Raw genomic sequence first — 23,341 nt, 5'->3', positions numbered from 1 at the left:
GAAAAAAATATAAAGGGGACAAAATAAATATCTCTCATTATAAGTCTACCATAAAAAGATGAATATTTTTGGTGTTCTAATTTATGAGAGTAAAAGAGAATAGATGTAGGAAGGAAAAATCACAATAGTGAAAAAATATACACATCAATAAAACTAGTTTTTTTGGATTTTTGTTGGGATGGAGTTACACCAAAAATAAGAGAAGCTTGCATGAAATTATTTTTATATGGAATAAAGAGTATGCAAAATGGTAAGAAAAAATATGGTAATGGTGAGTCAATGTACATAGCATAAATAACACACCATAGGTAGAAATATTTAAATAAATACCAAAATAATTATGAAAAATCATTTTATTTAGGCCTTATATACAATGAAATATTTATACACAAATGGGCCATAATATTTTTTATTTTTTATTTTATTTATTTTTTTGGCTCAACTAGCCCGTGACTAGCTAATTAAGGGTTTTTAAGAAGATATGGGAAAAGTCCCCTAACTCACATTCACCTATATACAGTGAAATGGTAGGGATAACCAAAATGTTTGAGTGATTTGATAGGGTGAGGTAGCTTACTATGGCAATTATGGAAAGCCGAAAAACGGCTATCAATAGCCCTCCCCCAGGATGATGGTATATTCATGTACCATCATAGAGCATCTTTTCCAAAGAGAGTGCTTCAGAGTCCTTCACGAGATCTTCATTGTTTTGCCCCTCAAAATTTTGGCTAGAGTTACACTCATGCGTCATGTAACAATACTTACATGAGACAACTGCCCTTTGACAGATCTTTGGTAGATCCTTTGGTAGAAGGGGACTCAAATAGGGCTTCAAGCGATAACTATTTACCTTCCTAGAGTTCTCTTTCCCATTCAAGTCCATAAGTTGATAGTAACTTGAATTGAAAGCCTTCTTAACTATGTATGGCCCTTGCCATCTAGTTTCAAATTTGGCATCAAAATAATTATCGAGTCGATTGTCATACCTTAGCACAAGATCTCCTTCATTGATGCCTTTGTCCTTTAGTTTCTTGTCAAGCTTCTCCTTTGCCTGCGTAGCTTTCCTCTTGTAGCACTCGTATGCTGCTTCTCTTTTCCACTCAAGCTCAGCTAAGGTAAGAAGTCGATCCATCCCTGCTTCTTGATCATCTTATGCTGCTTTGCCATGAAGTCATATTGTTGGGATGTTGAGCTCAATTGGTTGTAAAGCCTCTTGACCATATACCAAGTGAAATGGTGTAAACTCCGTGGCTTCCCTATATGTGGTTCGATACGCCCACAAGGCACCATCCAAGAAGCCATCCCACAACTTTGTCTTGTTTCTCACCATCTTTCTAATGATGCCTGCAATGACACCATTAGCTTTTTCTACCAACCATTGGATTGGGGATAGTAGGGTGTACTATGACGATGTAGAATGTGAAGTTCTTCACAGACTTCTGTAAGCAAGCCCTTTCTAAACCCTGGACCATTATCAGAAACAATCTCCAAAGGTGTGCCAAATCTACAAAAAATGTGAGTGTAGACAAATTTTCTCACTGTCCTCTCATTTACCTTTGCCACACTTTGTGCTTCCACCCACCTAGTCATATAGTCTACCGCCACTAGAATGTAGAGTTTACCATTTTTTGTCCTAGGGAGAGGACCCATAGCATCAATGCCCCACTTTTCAAAGGGTCCATTTGCAAGCACGATTTGCCTTGGACCATACACAAATCTTCTATTCCCATTTAGTTGACAATTGTGACAACATTTACACCAATGTTGGACATCCACATGCAGACTTGGCCAAACATACCCCGCAAGCAAAATCTTCTTCATAGTTAACTCTTGGGCAAAATGACCACCACATGCTTCTTCATGCAAATCTTTTAGAATGGCTGGAATCTCCTTGATAGTTGGTACTCTTCTGCACACTTGATCCTTCCCTCTTTGATAGAGGGATCCTTCTAGGAAGAGATACGCACTTGCCTTTTTCATGAGTCTCCTCTTTTGCGTCTTCGTGAAGTCTTTTGGAAACTCACCCTTTAAAATGTAGCTAATAATGGGAGTCAATGACTCCAATCCCTGGTATCTCGGTTGCTTGACAGTTGCTGCCACCATGATGACTTGCACTTCTTTCTCAACACATGTAACTGCTTGTTGTGCAAGTAAATCGGCATCTGCCTTTTGTTTCCTAGGAATATGATATAGTTGCACTTCTTCAAACTGATTAAACATCCTACGAATGGAATGAACTTTTGTCCTTAGGCTTTCATTCTTGCATGCCCAAATGCCTAAAATTTGCTTCACAATGAGAAGTGCATCCCCTTTTACCATGAGATGTTGTATACCTTGGCCAATGCATATCTTTAAACCATGAAGTAGTGTGTCATATTCTGCTTCATTGTTGTTAGTTGAACCTAGTAGATTGATCTTCTCTTGCATGACCACCTCCCCACTTGGGTTGAGCAATACTAGCCCTCCCCCTGCTTTTCCTGTGACTCGTTGAAAAGCTCCATCAAAGAACAAGGTAAAAGAATTAGGAATATTTTTCGGTGGTGGCAATGGTAGGGTCTTTATTTCAGGCACCTTAATCTCCTTCTCATGTACCCTATAAGTAAGGATCCCTGCCAATTGTGCATGCACACTATCTTCTACCTTGAAAGAGTATTGGAACTCTTGCAATTCCATAATCCACTTTGAGATCCTAGTTCTAATATTCATTTGAGATGACACCCAAGGAAACAAATTTTCTGCAGTGAGAATTACAAAAGGTTTTGGTAGCAAGTAGGATCAAAACTTTCTCACCGCAAACATGAGAGAAAGCATCATGAGTTCTGCCTCCGTGTAGCCTCTCTCCAAAGCATTCATGACCCTACTAGCAAAGTAGATGGGTCGCATCCGGGTACTATGGGGATCTTGTTGAAGCAAAACCGCTCCAATTGTTTCTTTCCCAACACTAGAGCTAACAAAGAATGTGTACTCCCAACAAGGAGGCATGAGTGTTGGTAGTTCTGACAAGATGACTTTAATGTTACAAAAGTACTCTTCAAGCTCATCGGACCATGCAAATTCTACTTGTTGTGTCAACTTTTGCAAAGGATGAAGCAACTCCGAAGCTAAGTGAATAAAGGGTGACATATACTTCACCTTTTGAATGAATGAGATGACCTCTTTGAGATTCTTGGGTGATGGGAGCTCAATAAGAGCCTTTGCCTTTGAAGGATCCACCTCAATGCCTTTATAGGAAACCTTGTGACCAAGCAAGATCACTTCATCCTCACCTATGTGACATTTGTCGGGGTTGAGTTGACCTCCCATGTCATAGAGCTTCTTTAAACCTTCTTCTACCCTTTGTAGATGCAATGATTTTGAGCTATAAATGCAGAAATCATCAATGAACACCCTAATTGACTTTCCAAAGAATGCTTGAAACACCATGTTCATGAAACGTTGGAATGTTGCAAGAGCATTTTTCAGACCATATGGCATGACTCTAAAATCATAACAACCCCAAGGAGTGATGAAGGTTGTTTTTAACTGATCTTCCAGTGTGATACCTATTTGAAAGTAACCCGAGTAGCCATCACACATAGTGTACTTCTCATGACCAGCTACCTCATTTAGTATCTGATCTTGAAATGGGAGGGGAAAGTGATCTCTTTTTGTTGCCTCAATGAGTGGACGGTAATCCACACACACCCTCCACTTGCCATTTCTCTTAGGAGTGACAACAACGGGAGAGACCCACTCTGAATTCTCCACTGGATAAATGAAACCTGCTGCTAGAAGCTTTCTTACCTCCTTGAGTAAAGCCTGCTCCTTGATGACTCCTAGCCTTCGTAGCTTTTGAGCCTTAGGTGTGGCCTCTGGCTTCAACTCAATTTTGTGTTGAACAGCATCTACTCCACGCACATCGGTGTAGTCTTTAGCAAAAAGCCTAGGAAATTTCCTTAACACACCTTTGAGCTCCTCTCTTTCATCCTTTGTAAGTGGTGTAGATAACATACCTTCTAGCATTCTTTCATCTTCCACTTTTTGGTTTTCTTGGGAACCTACCTCTTCCAAACCTGGGGAAGAGGTCTCTTGGTTGTTTGGCTTAAACCTTACCCCCATGACTTCGATGGAAGACTCCTCTTCAGTAATGCTGCCGCTACTTTCTCCTTCTGAAGTGCTATCGGTCCAGCCTTCCTCCGTCTCACTTTGAGATGATTCTTCATGGAGCTCCTCTTGGCGTTGCTCCTTCATGTCAAAGACAACCTTCTTATGATTGTCATTCCTGCAAATTAGCTTTCCACTCTCCCAATCCCGCAAAGCTCGTATTTTCATTAGCCATGGTCTCCCTAGGATAAATGGGTAACCATTTCCTTTGGTAGACATGACATAGAAATCCACTGCCTTCTTAATGCCAAAGGCCTCCACAGAGACATTTTTACAAATGCCTACACACCTAGCTTTGCTATTGTTTGCCATCTTGACTTTAATTTCAAGTGTCTCATGGATGTGCATGCCTAGTTTTTGCATGAGTCCCTCTGTCATGATGCAAATTTGTGCACCCCCATCCACTAGACCTTTCCTAAACAATCTTCCTTTGATGTAACAATCTAGCACAGGTGTAATATCCTCATTCATTTCAACATGTGCAATTTTTACAACATGCACACTCTCTTTTACCTTTCTCCTAGTGCTAAATGCCTTTGTTAAATCCCTCCTAACTTGTGGGCATAATGCAAGAAACTGAGGCCATGAGATATCAGGACCCTTACCTCTCATGTCTTCCAATAGGTTGTATGGAGCCATACCATGTCTAAGAGGGAAGTCTTGGAGATTGATATGACGTCGAGTCCTCTTAGCTTCCTTGGTCTCCTTTGCCTTCTTTTCTCGTCCATGGTCACTTTGTGATGTGACACGTTCTTTCTCTTTACCTTTTCCTCGGCCACGCTTAATGCCATTTGATTCCATGTCGACCTCATTTGAGTTTGTCACCTCTCCTACATGCACATTTGGGTCTGGCAATGGTGGAACTCCTTCCACTCCTTGTGGAGGTGGTCTTGCTCCATTTGGCCTTTGTAAAAGCCGTGGTTGCTGACTAGTTCCTTCTCCTACATTCATCACTGGGTAATTCAAGTTAGGTCTCCCTGGCTCCCCACGGGGCCAAGGACAATTATACATCCCATGTCCAAACTCTCAGCAATTCCAACATTGCAAGACTCTCCTAGGTCGTGAATCTCGCTCTTCAGACTTCTTTGCTTGTCCCTTTGGACCTACAGCTTGTGCAAGATGAATTGACAAGCTTCTTAAAGATTCATTTAACTTCTCAATCACTTCTGCCGTTACCTCAGGAAGTTTCCTAGATGTTGATGCTTGTGACTTACCTTTGGGTCTAAGACCTTCTATTGGAACCTCCCCCCTTAAGCACTTGAGTTTCCTATATTTCTCAGCAGCCCTAGTTTCAGCTGCTTCAAAGGTAGCAGGTGCACCGGCCCCAACTTTTATCTTAAGGTCAGGAAAGAGTCCGGCAACATTTCGTATCCATAGAGCCCAAAGACATAGAAACTCTTTCTTGTACAAGTAGTAGTCATGTAAGTCTTTTTTCTTATAAGAAACAATGTCTTGCCATATCTTTTGAGTGTTTTGGGGATCAAAGAAGTATCTCTTGAAATGACTCACAACCTCCGTGTAATTCCCTTTAACTTCCTCAGGCAAAGAGTCAAACCAAGTGCTAGCATCTTTCCTAAGGACCACCTCAAACATCTCTACACGTTCTTGATCAGTTACTATCCTCTTGATATGACAAGACATCTTGAAATTTGCTAAAAATAATTATGCATCCTCTCCAGGCTCTCCAAAGAAAAGAGGATATCCGAACATTTGGCGTTGGGCCTCCATTGAATCGGTTTCAAAGTGACAACACGTTTTTGTTTTTCTTTCTTAAAAAATTTACACAATAATGTTTTCTAAATTGCAATCTATTCTACAACAAAATAAAAATATTCACATCAAATGACCTATGATAATCAATAAGAGGCAAGATGACAGGGTTTGGTGATGCGAGAATTTCTCCTACTCTTTGGGCACCAAACATGAACACCATACGTTGTTGAAAATGGATTTTTCTACTAATTGCAATGTTTATTCTAATGTGTGGAGTGAAATGAAAGGGGAAAATCTCTATTCTTGGGCCATTATCCATGGTCTATGCATGACCTAATTCTTAAAAGAAAACAAAAATATAGACGTCCAAACTAAGGTCGTACCTAATGAGAGGCAAAATAAAAGGATTTACTGATGCGTTTATCTCTGCCAACCTAAGAGGACCTAAAATTCTACGAATTACACGTTGAAATTGCAACTTAGTACTAACAATTATGTGTACCTTTTGCCTTGCAATGGGAATGAAGGGATCATACAAATTCTCGTGATTCATGCAAGCTACTTGATTATGCTAAAGGTTGAGCCTTCACAAAAATACACAGGCCGTCCTTAGTGGGGGCACCAATTTGAGGCTGTCCGGCGCGGGCAACAAGAAGAGCGGCCTCTAAACACCCTTCGAGGCCCCCGTGCTGCTCAATCAGGGCTGCGGCAAGGAAAATCAGAGACAACAACAACCCACAGCCAGAAACCAAACAAGAAAAGGGGCACCACCTAGTTGTAGATGCAAACTAGGACGCACGTGATATCTCCTTGTACTCAAACGCACAAAGAGAGGGGAATGCAAGATAGCCACACACACCAAATACAAACATTCACCACACCAGAGAGAGGTAAAGAGCACAAATCAACCTGAGCAACTCAGTCTTAGTCTTAAAGGCTAAATGCACACAAAGCTTGATGAGAAATAGAGAGACAACACAAAACTTGACCTTGTTGCCAATACACAAATTGTCTTAGGGTCACGGGAGCCCTCTCACCGAGCACCCTCTTACAATTTACCTTTTAGGCAAACAATTCAACAAGCCCTCAAACCACCAAGCATGAAATGGCACAACAAACTTCAAGGACAATATACCTTCAACCACCTGATGAGCCAACTTATCAAGTCAATTTGGAGAGAAGAGTCGTAGTTGCAGCATACAATTGCACCCAAAACTATGAATCTTATTTATGGACAAGAGTAGGCTACAAGTGTGGTGAAGAGTATGGTATCACTCCACTCCTCTAGATGGCATAACTAACTTCAAGCTTCTCCATGCATCTATGTGTAGTGATGGAATAGAGCACTCACAATGCACACACTGTACACAACTAGGCTTGAAGAGTGGTGTCTTATGGTTGAGAATGGTGTGGTGTAGTGTGATCATGTGATGATTTACAAGGGAGAGAAGGGCTCTATTTATAGGTTTTAGAAGCCCCCATTAAGATTAGGCTTAATCAAGTTTATTTGAAGGAATAAAAGATTATGCATATTTTTAATTTTTTTTTAATGAGGGTGGGTCTCTCTTGTCCTTTGAGTCACATGGATGTGGGCTCAAGGGAAGAGAATTATTGAGGATGAAAGGAGAGAGGGATTGAGTGAATAATTTGGGAGGGCCTACTCTAGTAGAGGGTGCATTTTACAATAAGGTTAGTGGTTAGTAGTTAGTAATTATCACTAAAAAATATTTACAAAATCATTCACCAAATGGTGAGATATATGATGAGAAAAGTTAGAGAAGGGATGAGCTTGTAAAGAGAGGTTGAAGCTTGGAGAAGTTGATATTCACCTCTTTAAAGCACCGGTAGAAGAAGTGGTCAGCATGGCGAAGTAGCACGTGTCGATGAAGCTATGTTATCTTCAAACCTTGGAAAATTCATGATAAAGCCTTCATTTGCAGAGGTTAACCTTAGAGTTTTTCTGATTTTTTGAAGTTCTTTACAAAGCTGAAGAGAGTATGGTAATATGGACATATATGTAGAAAGAAAGGGGGACACCTAGGGTGTAGAAATGGAGGATGAAGGCTATGGAGGTGTGAGAGATGTGGCAATGGTAAAGAGGGTGAATTAGGACATGGGAGTTGCAGGTTTGGGAGTGGGAAGGAGAGGGAGGAGTGTGTGTGAAAGAGGAAAATGATAAAGTGGAAGAGGGAGTGTGGTTGCATAGCATGGGCAAACTGGGGTCCACCAATAAAATCATAGATCACAGCTCGTAGCTCAGAAAAATATGAGGTGAAAGTTCAGCTCACGAGCTACAACTTTTGTTTGTATCACCTTTTCAAATTCGGGGAGCATGTGATCTTTAAAAATTCAGCAAAACGGACTGTTTTTTCCACTGCACAAGGTCCTTGTGAGGTCCTTCTTTGGATGATTCTTTTGAATACCTTCAAGAGTGAGCTCCCCATGGTGCATGCATGCATTCCACATACCCTTGACCTTATTTGGTAGGTCTATAATTGAAGATATTGTTGAGATCATGATATAAGTGAATAGTATAACTAAGAAAATCAAATATTGAGGGGTCTAAAAAAATATGTACATGTCAAATATAAATAATATAGGTGGAAAAAAATATAAAGGGGTCAAAATAAATCTCTTTCATTATAAGTCTACCATAAAAAGATGAATATTTTTGGTGTTCTAATTTATGAGAGTAAAAGAGAATAGATGTAGGAAGGAAAAATCACAATAGTGAAAAAATATACACATCAATAAAACTAGTTTTTTTGGATTTTTGTTGGGATGGAGTTACACCAAAAATAAGAGAAGCTTGCATGAAATTATTTTTATATGGAATAAAGAGTATGCAAAATGGTAAGAAAAAATATGGTAATGGTGAGTCAATGTACATAGCATAAATAACACACCATAGGTAGAAATATTTAAATAAATACCAAAATAATTATGAAAAATCATTTTATTTAGGCCTTATATACAATGAAATATTTATACACAAATGGGCCATAATATTTTTTATTTTTTATTTTATTTATTTTTTTGGCTCAACTAGCCCGTGACTAGCTAATTAAGGGTTTTTAAGAAGATATGGGAAAAGTCCCCTAACTCACACACACCTATATACAGTGAAATGGTAGGGATAACCAAAATATTTGAGTGATTTGATAGGGTGAGGTAGCTTACTATGGCAATTATGGAAAGCCAAAAAACGGCTATCAATAGATAGTTCTTGTTTTATAGCTATTGATAGCTTTTTGATAGATATCTCATAGCTAGTGTTTGCTATTTCATAGACAAGGCTACTTTATTGCTAGTGATTGCTACTCGATAGCTAATAATAGCTCTTTGATAACTATAATAGCTTTTCATAGCTAGTGAATGCTATTTCATAGCTAGTGTTTAGTGATTGCTATGTGGTTTCTATTGGTAGGTGAAGTAGATAGCTATTGACAGATCTTTAATAGTTTTTATAAGCTGGTGATAGCTACCTCTCAACTATTGATAGCAGTTCTTAGATATTTCATAGCTAGTTATAGCTATTGATTTTGATAACTACCATTTGATAGCTATTGGTAGCTCTCTGATAGCTGTTGATAGTAATAGCTATTGATAGTGAATGATCAGGTGTTTGCTTTAGGTGAAAGGTAATTTATAGTTAGTGATTGTACACGAAAGCTACTAGTAGCTGTTGGATAGCTTTTGATAGCTATTTATAGCTAGTGATTTCTACTTTATGGGTATTTGATAGATAATGATAGCTTTTTTCTATAGATATTTATAGCTAGTGATTTTTATTTCATAGCTTTTGATAGCTATAATAGCTATAGCTTACTATTGATAGCTATTGATAGCTAATGGGTAGCTTTGACACATGATTTCTTCGTCATTCAAGCTTTCTTGTTGTGGAATGCAAGCTGAGCTCTACCAACATTTCAAGGATGCCAATCCGGATGTAGCAATCCAACCTCGTGCTTTTGAATCAGAGAAGCCCTACTTTGTGCGAAAGCTAAAGGATAGGCTGACATGTTGTTGTATTTACCATGTGAAAATTTCATATTTGAAGGAGGCTTTGAATCATATGTGTAGTCAAGCATTTGGAAGCATGGTGGGTTGTGCAAATGTGCATGCGCTGCGTGCAATGATTCATCACTTGCAGGAACATGTGTTGCTACAAAGTATAGTGTGAAGAGCATTTCAAAGCTTATAGATTCTCTATTGTGTCCCAAGCAAGCTAGCTCTACCTACCATGGTATAAAATGCCACATGGGTCAATGTACAAAATGTATGCTGTCCACAGGAGCTGCTAAAGGATGCTAGAACCATCAAAGTCAAAGTATTTAAGGATGTGGAAACAGGCAAATGTGAAGGTGCAAAGAAGAAGAAAAGGAAGGAACTTCTATGCGAGGAGATGATCACTGCTGATTTGCTACAGGTATTCAAAAAAGATCTCCAATTTTTTATCAAACATGACTTCGTGTATCGATGGTAGTCTGAACAGTTCAAAGCGTGCATCACGCATTTTCCTGAAGATGTTGTTGTATATGTGGTGGATTTTGCTGAGAATTATTCATTCAAGGAGCAGAATGAGATCCAGTCAATGCATTGGTATTCCATTCAGGTCACCATTTTTGTACACATTACCTAATATCATGTTGGACCTGAGATAAAAAAGACTTTGCACTTTTTCATTTCTGATGATAAAAATCACGACACTTTGTTCGTCCAACACTGCTTTATCCTACATTGGAAATGGATAAAAGATAGAGGCTTGGATGTTAGCCAGCACTGGGTTTGGTCAGATGGGGCACCATCGCAGTTCAAGGCAAAAAGGCCTTTCTATTTTGTTGGTAGATATGCTGCTTTGACAAGGAAAGTGATGGTGTGGAACTTCTTTAGAAGTGGCCACGGGAAAGAAGAACATGATGGGGCAGGACCAGTTGTGAAAAGGGCACTTACACACGAGCAGCTGAAGAGCAATGGAGTTGCGCTCAAATGTGCAGCTGATGTTGTGCAATTTCTTCGCCAGCATTTGTCTGATGGGTCCATTGCTCACTACCCTTCCAAGCATAGGCAGGTAGAGCGTGTGTTTTGGGAGGTCGAGCTTGGAGAAGTGTCCCGAGAGAACAGATGGTATTGTGAAGCTATCCCTAATGCACGCTCCATACATTCTGTTCGGGGCTACTCAAAACAAGATGTCTCCTCCATCGCACACAGGCAGCTATCTTGCTATTTTACTGCATGCATGCACAACCAGTGGAAGAATTGCAGCAACAAAACACACGTGTCTAGGTGGAGTTTCCACAAAATCGCTCAAAGTGATGGTGGAAATAGTGATGACGAATCTGAGGAGCTTATCTATGAAGGGCACTATGAAGCATTGAGTGATGCGATTCAGGTAGGTGACAACTTGGCTGTCAATGGCAAGGAGGGGAACGAAGAAGGTGTCGAATTTTACTTGATCAAGTGCACAAGCACTTGATCAAGTACATTGGAGAATCTCAAAGCACACGACGTCGACAATTGGGGCAGTGTGTTTGAAGCAGGGTCGCACATTTGAAAGGCCTCTATTATAAGTAGGTCAACGATTATTGTTACAAGCTTTTGGGCAGAAACACAGTCTTCATGTACTCCCATCTTGTCAGGTGTATAAAAAATCCCACTGACAGTAGTCCAGGGTGCTAGGGGATTGTATACAATCTCGCTAGAGGTCTTTGAATCTGTATACAACAGCATGCCATGGGAGATGTAATTTTAATCATTTGGTTTTTATATGAGCAAACAAGTCTTGTCATTCTATTCATTGTCTACATGCGTTGCTAGTCAGTTATGCAGGGTTAACAGGTACAATTTTTTACCATTCGCTGCCAAATCTACAAGTAATTTGTCCTATTTCTATCAATACAACTCTCATGGCACAAAAACATGGAAATTGAGCAAATCGTAAACAGATGATGTTTATGTACTCGAACTTAAGATCGGAACTTAATAAGCTTCGCACGAAAGTAAACAGTGCAATGTCGCATAAAGACAGATTTTGTATAATGTACTCAACATAAGAGTGGAACTTAATAACCTTCTCAAGAAAAAAATAGTACATGGTCGCTTTGAGTGATGAATTATATTACATATTTTTGCAATGAGCAAGAACCATCCAAGAGTATGGTGTTACAAATAGGATGACCAAAGGGGATTCTCTAAATCTGCACAGAAGCTGCATCCACTAGCTGTTACAAAAAGCAGGCTATCCAAACATCAAAGGCAATCCTCCAATGTGCCCAAGCGTGTCTGTCCAGGCCGTTTAAGAAGAGTAGGGTCCCACACCACCTTGTAGGCCTCCTTTTGCTCTGGGCAATCCCCCACTTTGTCAGATGCCTCCCACTGGATCTCCTCAGAGTTATTCTTTTCAATTCTGCCACATCTAACACGGTGGCAGCACTCTAGGATTCTCTATCCATGCAACTCTATAAGATCCTTAACAATCAAGTCCTCTTCACTGCCCCAGGTCCCAAACACATCTCCTCCTCCAGTAACAAACTACGTCCTATCCCCTGCCATCAGGTACTTGTACATCCATGGGGCAAGCTTATGTGTAAGGAATGGCCTTCGAGTTGTATCATTAGGCGATCCAAACGTTGGCACAATGCAGCAATTGATAGAACAATTAAATATACACTTGTACAAACTGTCATCAACCAATAGCGTATTGTGTGGACCAAACTCACCATTGCACGTGTTCTAGAAATCATTGAGGTGCTTGAAAAAATGGGTTTTTTGCCCTTGATTTTGTGATTATGAAGCACATCACAGGAAGTCTGTGCAATGAACCCTACTACGAGTCCTCCTGAACCTGGAAATCATTCACGGAAACGCTTTACAACATTATGTTCCATGGGTGAGCTCCAAATGAAGAAATTGAAATGAGTTGCTGCCCACAATAAGAACTGCCTTGCATCAGGCCTCACAACGAAGTATATCCTTCTTGGCCTCTCCTCTAGTACCTGGTCATATTGTAGATTCCATGTCGGGAAAAACATATCTTCTTCCAGATCCACTTTATGAATCAAAAGACCATTCATATCCAAAATAAGAGCCCCAGGATCATTCTGCACACTTTCTGGGACAACATGATAACCCTCCTCAGCTGATGCAAGCATCCTACTCGGATCATTGCAATTTGGGAAAGCCCATGAACATGAGCTCGATGCATACACATGTTCCAACCTGATGTGGTACATCCGCTTGAGTGCCATGTACCATCTCCACCTTTTAAACGGGTGATCTATCATGAGTTTTTTTGGCCTTGACTTGGGCTTCGTTTCTGATGGTGGACATACTACTAGCATCAAGGTTAATTCCTTCTGAATTACTGCATACACAAGACTGTCTACATAAGTTGACTAATTGCGAGGAAAATCAACGAAATATTTGCAATAACAGCTTGGAATAGCATTCATATTATGTCCTTGGAATAATAGCTTGGAATAGCATTCATATTATGTCCTTGAAACAGAAAAGTTTACAAAGATGCATCAGGGGACAATAGACCAGCACCATGATCTTGGCTGGTGGTATTAGGGTGATCAGCCAACGGGCTTACTTGATGAACTTGATGTGGAGCAGGCACACTGCCATCAACACTACCATCAACGCTCACATGATGAGCAGGGACTTCACTGTTTAGGCTTGCATCAGCAACTGTATCAGGAGCAGGCACGGTACCATCAAAGCTCACACGATGAATAGAGACTTCACTGTTTAGGCTTGCATCGGCAACTGTATCAGGACCAGGGCCTTCATCACCAACCATTGTTAGGTCAATTACCAGAGGCAGAGTAGGGTATTTGCCAGCATCCTTTGCATGCCTTTCTATTTCAACATCTGGGCAAGGGATTTCACCGCCACTCCTAACATCTGGAGGAGTTTTGCTGAACAGAGTTTTCTGCTTTGCTGAACCTTGCCTCTTTCTTTTAGCTTTTGCCAACATGTTCTCGAGAGTGTCTCCAAAATCTTCATTGACAAGAGATTCTGCATGTTGCTATGCCATCAGTAAGTGCTCCAAAAAGACAAAAAAACTCAACCACGTGTAAATGGGCTGACACTAAATTTACTAAGGCATACTTTTCTGCATCAATGTATTGCTATTTGTATCTTCATCGTCAGCTGTTAGCAAGAAACTCTCGGACTTCAATTTTGCTTTGAAGACCATCTTTTGGACTTGTGGAGCAGCCCGCAGCAACGTCACAAGTACTACATTTTTCGATTACTGGTAGCTGTGAATTCTTGAAGGGGCTGCAAGAAGACTTTGCCGGGGATTCTCCCCAACAATCAGATCCAACTGTGAATCCTGCTGACTGCATTGCATCTCCACCAGATGTCTTCATTGATTGCATTGTATCTCCACCAGATGTCTTTGCTGGTGTGAACATACATGTGGTTGGAACACAATCAGATGTTGTTACAAAAAGATGCCAAGCAGCAATTAAAAAAGGAAGTCAACCTTTTGGAAACATAGTCAAACTTTTCAGCAAATTATTGGGCAAACTAGAATACTTGCTGCATAGTGAACGAGAAATGATTTACCACACACGGTCAACAACTATTAGGGAGCTGATTAACAAGCATCAAGTAGCATTTGCCTGCTACTAGCTCTCTAAACCAAGCAAATGGCTATCATCCACTAGCTGGTTAGAGATATATGTTAGGCATCTATTAATAACTGGTAAAAGGCAAGCTATTGAGCAACAATTGGTTGTAAATAACTAGGCAATACAGGCCACATAGTCAATAAGAGTATATACCACACAATCAACAGCTAATGTCGAGCTATTCAACAAGCATAAAGTAGATTTTACCAGCCAATAGCTTGCTAAACCTAGCAGGTAGCTATCACCCACTAGCTATGAAAAAAAATAGCTACCTAATAGCTTGTTAATACCTACACAATAGGTATCTATCACCCACTAGCTATGAAAAACAATAGCCACCCAATAACTGGTTAATACCTACACAATAGCTACCTAATAGATGGTTAAAATAGCTAAAAGCTCTCAAAACCTGGCAAATAGCTATTACCCACTAGCCGTGGAAGACAATAGCTGGTGAGATAGCTACTTCCAGCTAATAGCTCTCAAAACATTCCAAATAGCTATTGCCCAACCCAATATCTATGGAAGACAATAGCTACCTGATAGCTGGTTCTAAGCTGTCTGTCAAGCAGCTATTGATAGCTGGCCAGATAGCTACTAGCAACTGATAGCTCTCAAAACCAGGCAAATAGCTTTGACCTAATAGCTATGGCACGCAATAGCTACCTAATAGCTGGTTATACGCACTATCAAGCAGCTATTAATAACAGCTTTAGATGGCTACTTCCAGCGAATAGCTCTCCAAAATTGGCAAAAAGCTATTACCCACTACATGTGGAAGATAGTAGCTGTGATCAATAGCTACTTCCAGCTAATAGCTCTCCAACCCTACAAAATAGCTATCACCTACTAGATATGGAAAATAGCTATCATCCACTAGCTATAGAAGCCAATAGCTAACTCATAGTTGATCAAAATCTCTATCACACAGCTATTAATAATAGGTCAAATAGGTACTACTAGCTAATAGGCTATCATCCACTAGCTATGGAAGCCAATAGCTAACTCATAGCTAATTAAAAGCTCTATCACACAGGTATTAATAATAGGTCAAATAGGTACTGCCAGCTAATAGGCCATCACCCATTATCTATGGCAGACGATAGCTACCTAATAGCTGGTCAAAAGCTGTCTGAGAAGCAACTTTAGCCAAGTTTGGGTCTATAATATCTACACACTATCAATAGCTATTGTACAACTACAAAAGTCAATAGCTACCTCATAGTTGGTCAAAAGCTTTAGGACCACCAGATATGTGATAGCTAGTACCCAGTTATTAGAGAGCTATTAAATTCTAATAGCTAGGAATATTGGCCACTAGTGAATGAGAAAGTATTTACTCACACAATTAACAGCTATTTTGGAGCTATTTAACAAGAGCTAGGTAGCTATTACCAGCTAGTAGCTCTCTCTAAACCTAGCAGATAGATATCACCCACTACTTATGGAAGCCATTGGCAAACTAATAGCTGGTTTAAAGTTGTATCTAATAGCTTTTTAAAAGCTTGTGATACGCAGTTATTTGTAATTGGACAGTAAGCTGTCTTAGTAGCCAATAGCTATCAAATAGCTAACTCATAGATGTAGCTAATACAACTATTGGTTACTAATACAGCTTACTACTAATTACAAGCTATTTGATAGCTTACCACTAATTACAAGCTATTGACAGCTATTGGTTACCAATAATGTACTACTAATACAGCTATTTGTCAGCTATTGGTTACTAACAGAGCTTACTACTAATACTTTTGGTTACTAATACAGCTTTTCCTTCCTTTGGAGCTTGGTAACGAGAATTGGGAACATACCTATTGGAGTAACTTTTTCTTTTGCCACGGACGTTGTCTCTACACCAAACATCTTCTTCACCAAAGCAAGGATCTCTATGCCGCATCTCGGTGCCAAGCAGGAATCACTCAGTGTGGACAAAGTTGCGAAACAATAATTGTGATAGGGGTGTTGGCATGGTAGCATGCAAACACCCACCAGTATTTTATCCTGAAGTTCCAACCCACAGGCTGTGCACGGCTCGTCAATAAATATAACACCTCGACGTACATTTCACAAGATTGCGGGTGATGGAGAGAATACAGGTGCTTTGCCCTGTTGCAATTGTAAAATTGCACCGCCAACAAAAGCCTCCTGATTTTTGAGTCTCGCCAAGAGCACATTCTTTTGTTGCAACCTCTCCTGTATCGGAAAAAGAAATTCAACAAAACTGTTCAAACACAAAATAAGAGGAACAAGAGTATCTTCTTGGTGTTCGCAAATCAACCTGTATGGCTGCAACATTGTTGTTTTCAGATGTGCCACCCTTTGCGACACCAAGAACACCGAGAACTTGCAAGTTATCACTGATCACAGCTTGCAACGTCATCACCCCCTCCAACAGCACATTGCCACTAGCCTCAAGCGTGGCTAATTCTTCTTGTGCTTCCCATAACTATTTCAAGAAAGTATCTTCCTTTGATTGAACCTGCACTTCCACTTGTGCTTGCTGCATTTCTTTAGAGATCTACCCTATTTCACTCTCGAGCTGCCTAACTTTAGCTTGTACATCAGAATGCATGATCTGTGCCAGATCTACATCCCGACTATTTGACGTATCCACACTCGCCTTTGATGATTGAGCTACCAATACTGACTTGCGCCCTGTTTTCTCGTCAGTCATGTGCATCATTACTCTGGACATCTTGTTGGAGAGCCCTTGCTTATGTGCCCCTAGTCGAGTAACTGATTTCTCGGCAACAGCAGTCCAAGCTACCCGGTATTTGTACTTGTCGAGAGACAAGTCCGCCCTCTGGCAATTTTTCAAATGCAAATGCTTTGGCAAACCAGGCAGCAGACTCACCGTTTATAGGTAACTCCTGGTAAACCATCTGATACAGCATCATGAATTTATCCTAAAGCTCTGACCATATGGTTCGAAGCTTCACCTTCTGCCCTTTGGTTCGTAGCACCGTGAACACGGACAACCAGTCTTTCTCTATAACATCCATCAAGTGTGGGTTGTCAACCCCGTCCAGGCTGAGGTTGTAGACTTCATGGAAGTCTTGTCTTGACATGCAAAGTTTTGTATGTTGGATTCTAGTAAATGGAGGTGGGTTCCACCTGAAATATACATATAAAACCAGTTTTATAATTAAATGACCCATTGAAATAACATTTTTAATCCTCATTTCACCACAATAAGTAACTAATAACAGATAGAGGAAGGATTTTTGCACCAATAACAAATCCTAATGCTGAAACAAGACACTCTGTGTGTAGGTGTGTGTGTGTGTGTGTGTGTGTGTGTGTGTGTGTGTGTGTGTGTGTGTGTGTGTGTGTGTGTGTGTGTGTGTGTGTGTGTGTGTGTGTGTGTGTATTCATATCTATGTCCATGGATATGCATCATGGAACAAAATGAAACTGAAAAAGAAACATACAATGGTCACGGTTGGGTGGTGAAGCTATCGGGACATGAAGCACCTTGTGATGGTGACAGGGAAAAAAGCAAGAAAAACATGTCCAATCAAAGGTAGCAAGCTTGAGACTAAGCTACCCTATTTCAAACATGCAATACTTTCAGTTGTGCATGTGTGTGTGTGTGTGTGTGTGTGTGACATAAAAAGATAGAGAGGGATGGCAGATATTGACCACCCTGCCTCAGAGAGCGAGAGAAAACCTGAAAGACATGCTGCCCTGTTGCCGCTGCGTGCCGTGCTGCTATTGCTTCTTGCTTGAGACGAAGAGAAGCTACATGAATGCGCTCAGTGTGCTCTCTGTGCTCAACACCCACGCAAGTACGAGCTTCTGGGACCTCTCTCGCACGTACGAGCTTTGGTGTTTTTTTCGAGTATTTTTTGAATCCAAAAATTTCAAAAGCGCTAACAACTAATGACATAGTTATTAAGTGGCTATTAAAACACAGCTTTCAACCCATAAAAGTGTACCACCCAGTCATGCTTCCACCCAATATTTTGTCATGAATTCCCAAAACACCCTTGAAAGTTTCCAAAATTCCCAACATATCCCCGTGAGAGATTAAATTTCTTTGAAGATAGAAAAAATTGTAGCTTGCCATAAGACTGATTGTCTATCAACACAAGATTATAAAACTAGAATTTGAGGTGGTTATGCAGAGTTTCGAGATGGATTGCTTCATCAATTTTAGACATAATTGCTTTTTTTTGCAAAGTAATTAAGTACTCAAAAGCGGATCTCAATTGTTTGAAAGGAATAAAGATTAGAAAATCTTGAACAATCCAACCAAAATAGATACAAGGATATTTTGGGAATTTTTGAAATTTTAAGGGTAATTTGGGAATTTTCACAAAGTAAAGGGGTATTTTGGTAATTTTCCCTTCCATTTTGACAAAGTAGAGGGTTATTTTGGAAATCTCCACAAATTAGAGGGGTATTTTGTCCTCAAAAATTATGGGTCCTCCCGGTGTTCGGAAAAAATCATTTTTCCAAACATACAAAATTCCTTTTCTTGAATTTTCCAAGAGGAAATTTTAGAAAATTAGGTTTATCTTTTGGGTTTTTACACTATTTTTGTCTATTATGGGGTAGAATTTCTCCTTTTTCCCTTGTCTTCAATCGCCCTTTTTCAAATTCAAAGTGAAACGATATTAAGCTACGACACATTTTTCTTGAACACTCATCCTCCAGTACTCACAAACATGCACGTGGACAGCCCCCTGCTTTCCTATTAAAACTACAAGAGTGAACTTTACTTTTACATCCCTTGAAACAAAGGTATCTGCCTACATTCTACACCTAAACAATTGCTTTCAAAAATTGTGGCGTCCTAGTAGCGCTACTTGGTAGCTTCCTCTATTTATTCATTCGTCCCAAGATTCTTTAGAATCCAACCTTACCTTAGCAAATCATACCCCTCAATAGAGGGTCGCCCTATAAAATGGGGTTGGAGAATCGAACACGAGCGTGCAAGAGCTATGACGCATTGTGAACTAATGTAGGCCACAACCACAGTCGCCCTCGGCTGTCAAAGACCTGCATATTAAATTTAAAAAAATATCTATAACCCCCCCTCCTCCCCCCTTTTGCCTCGCAGGCTTGCGCCACTTCTGTAGCTGCATCCTGTCTATAGCTCAGCCTTTGCGTGCCTCCTCTCCGTCTACTCATCACCCTCAGCTTATGTGCATCCCCTACTCCTTTGTCCACCAGCTCGACCACACACCCTTATGGTCTGAATGCCGCATCGCTCGACAAAGTCCCTATTCCACCCTCGTCCGTATCTGCTTTTGAGTCCTTCGAATTTTTGATTTGATTTGATTGGGTACCCCCTACTACTAAGCAAACTAAACTAATGGGAGCGGTCTTGGAAATCAGAAAATCATTAACAATGACATCACATCATTCTTTAAAAAAGAGCAAATGACCCAGAGAGGAGGAAAGAAGAAGAGTTGTTTGTGTGTGTGTGTGTGTGTGTGTGTGTGTGTGTGTGTGTGTGTGTGTGTGTGTGTGTGTGTGTGTGTGTGTGTGTGTGTGTGTGTGTGTGTGTGTGTGTGTGTGTGTGTGTGTGAGTGTGAGTGAGTGAGTGAGAGAGAGAGAGAGAGAGAGAGCTATGGCAAGAAAGCTCCTGCTGATTTTACTATATGTAAAGGAAATTATAATTTCCTTTCTTCAAATGTACTCACTATGCTTGCACCCTGAAGGCATGTGGCTATACTGAAGACATTCACATGGCTGAGAGAATCCATGATGAGACCAGGGATTTTTGGAGAAACGTATTTGGCTTGGCAATAGTTTGGTTGACATGCATATATGTCAAATATGTTTACTCTATTAGGCAATGGTCATGCGAGGCATAGTTATTAGTTATTTTTGTGATAACTATGTCTCTTTTGTGGTCACACCAAGGAGTAATTGGTGGCTCATTACAACTACGCATACGTCAAATCTATTTACTCTATTAGGCAATGGTCATGTGATGCCTCTTTTGTGGTCACACCAAGGAATAATTGGTGGCTCAGTACAGCAACGCATACACCTTTTGTAACTAGGCTGATTTTGGCATAGTTACAATTGTAACCGTCTAGGAACTGAATGAACACAATGAATTTCAACTTATGCTTCAACAAAAGCGTGCGATGGCCATCCTGCAAAAACTGCAACACCAACACATGGATTAGCAAGGTGGCCAACTTGAAAGTGACTTGCAACAACCAACGTTCGTCAACTGCCAGGAGCTGGTTCATAGCAACAGAATTTCACTTTGTGCAACCATGACAAAGCCTTTAATTGAGTTTGTAAATTGTAATCATATATTCCCTTAGTAGGATTTAGTTATCTATCATGGATAGTTGGGCCTCACATGACCATGCCCTTAACAAAGCCAAATTGAGATAAGATGACATGGCTAAAAATAAAGAAAAGTGGGGAATCTATAGGAGGGGGAGGGTCATTAAAGTCAGGCAGGAAGTCGTTAGGGGTTGGTGAGTGCACATGCATAAGCATCTCAAAGAGAGAGAGAGAGAGAGAGAGAGAGAGAGAGAGAGAGAGAGAGAGAGATCAATTGTCATATCCGCCAACCTCTAAGGTATTTTTTATTTTATAATCAACAATCCGTGTACACTTCTATTCTACTTCTTTATGTAGATTAAAAAAATCTCGAGCAGCAAAATATGCCACGCATTGTGCACCTGTTCCCCCTTTCAAACATGCGTGCACCACATAGCATGAGGTCTGGAATGGGAGCTGGTCTCTTCAGACAGCTATTCCAATGTTAGATTTTAGAGCTACTGATTATCTAGGCTATTTAGTTAGTGAGGATTGAAACAGAATACTGGAGTGAAATAGAGAACTGAACTGGAATGATGTGCTAAAATGAAAAACACAACTAGAAGACGAGAAATGGTATTTGTAGATTCAGATCAGTAGCTCAAGCATAATCAGTACAATGTATAACAGGCTTAAGCTTAGATGAAGTCTGAGGATTGATTACAGGAGTAAACTGATTACAGTGTAGCAAGTCCTATTTATAGCTCTCACAGCTACTATAGTAACTGCGGTAATTACTGCTAGTGTAGCTGTTGTCGCTTCCCACTGGTCGGCCTTCTAAGGAGCAGTTCCCACCTGCTGGGATTGTCCTCGCCTTCTACATCCTTCCCTCCTTTCTTGAATTTTGGTATAATCCAAAATTTCCTTCTAACTAGTGAATTCCATCGAAACCTTGAACCCTAAACCCCTCTGGTTTTCTAAGTTTGCCTATGTTCCTCATGATAGTACTCTTTTGGTATTGCTAGCTTTATACCATACTTCATGCTTGTTAAGTGCTTGACACCCATATAGTTGTAATCTCAAGGGTCTCTAGCCAAGGAGATTCCAGTGCCTACTAGATGGTTGGGAAAATCCACCGTCTGATTCTGAGATGCAACTACCGAGTATCCTTCCACTGAACCCGCTTCCTCTTGCCCTTCTTCTTTGGTGCCTCAAAAGTCCGAGTGCTAGCATTGTCCTTTTGAATAAGTCTGTAAATGGCCTCCTACTCAAGCTGATCCCGCCTTTCAATGAACATCTCAAATTCATAAGGCATGAGGGCGTTGTAAGTTTTGGTGTCAGGATCATATAAACTGAGTTTGCCCTTAGTCATACGAGTTCTGGTCAATTTATGACAATGCAAGGTTGTGTGGATCCATCCCTGCGGAAGAGGCTGGTTTGTCTTAATTCTAGCTTCGAAAAGAATCTCTGGCATTTCTTTGTATTGTGGTCCCAATCCTGGTTTGGCAATGATATCCTTTTTAGCAATCTTGGAAGACTCCACACTCAGTTGAAGTAATTGATTTGTGATCTTCGTTAATCCACCGAGCTGGATCTTCCACTGTCCGATACAAAGTTTGAACTTTTGCATTTCTCCCTGCAGATCCCTGACAGTGTCCATTTTGAGGGCGCCATTGACTAGTGATTGCCAGGATTTCCATTCCATAGTGGCTCGCTCATACCGGTCCTGGAGTTTATTAGTGATGCTAAATTAAGTGAGCCAATCCACTGGTTCCGGATGATGAATGATACAAGGCTAGGAAAAATCTAGGGAGTTCAGCCTCTTTGGTAGGTAATGCATACAGGAGTATTGGAGAATCAGGTACAAACTCCAAAAATTTGAGAACAGCTTGGTTCTCCTGCTGCATCATCTTCCTAGTAATTCGGACTAGGTGAAATAATTTTTGGAGAGTAGTTGCCTATTCTCCTACTGTCATTTGGGTTTGGGGTCCTTTACTGCTGGAAGACTGATCTTCAATGATGGCATGGACCCTCTGATCCAAAACACCTATGGAAATTTGCATCTAAAGCAAGACTTCTTTCAGTTGAGTCCTGACCTTCTTCATACATTTGTATGCAGGTCAGTTTCCTAGTAGTAGATTCAATTCAAGAGCTATAGAGTGGCAATCTATAGTGGATTGTCTCTGCCAATGTCGATTGATCGTCATATCATCATAAGTCAACATCCACTCACGTATCCTTTCTAGTAGTTGGATACTGTTGAGATGCACAGGTAATTGACACAGCTCTTGATCATGAAAGTCAGCCGACTTCCAGTGTTGAATCATTTCCTTGGCTCCTACATCCAGCCTTTAGAAGGATTCTAGATCACAGATAAGAGTTTTATCCTCCAAATAATGTCTACTAATAAGATCTTGCTGATGTAAAGAGTGTTGCTCATCAGCCTTGAAGGATGTACTAGCAGCCTTGTCTTTTCCTTTGCTGTCTGGAATGTACCGTGACTGGTGTACTAGAGGATCTCTAGTGTTGCCCTTATTGTGATGGCCACTACCTTGCTGCTAATCATCAGACTGCTGGTCTGGCTAGTCTTTATGCTGGTCTTGTTGGGC

The 23,341-nt window shown here is 40.5% G+C and overlaps 1 protein-coding gene across 1 annotated transcript; it reads right to left on the bottom strand.

Moving 5' to 3' along the window:
• Window positions 1-13,369: 13,369 nt before the first annotated feature.
• On the bottom strand, window positions 13,370-13,660 carry LOC147452272 (uncharacterized). Its single transcript, XM_086518910.1, has one exon. It carries the CDS (start codon window positions 13,658-13,660, stop codon window positions 13,370-13,372), a length of 291 nt encoding a protein of 96 aa, XP_086375036.1.
• Window positions 13,661-23,341: the final 9,681 nt, after the last annotated feature.

This window comes from Adiantum capillus-veneris, chromosome 8, assembly GCF_014529385.1.
Source record: "Adiantum capillus-veneris isolate H3 chromosome 8, ASM1452938v2, whole genome shotgun sequence".
Classification (NCBI taxonomy): domain Eukaryota; kingdom Viridiplantae; phylum Streptophyta; class Polypodiopsida; order Polypodiales; family Pteridaceae; genus Adiantum; species Adiantum capillus-veneris.
The sequence above is the reverse complement of the archived record's forward strand: the minus strand, read 5'-3'. Positions and strand labels throughout refer to the sequence as shown.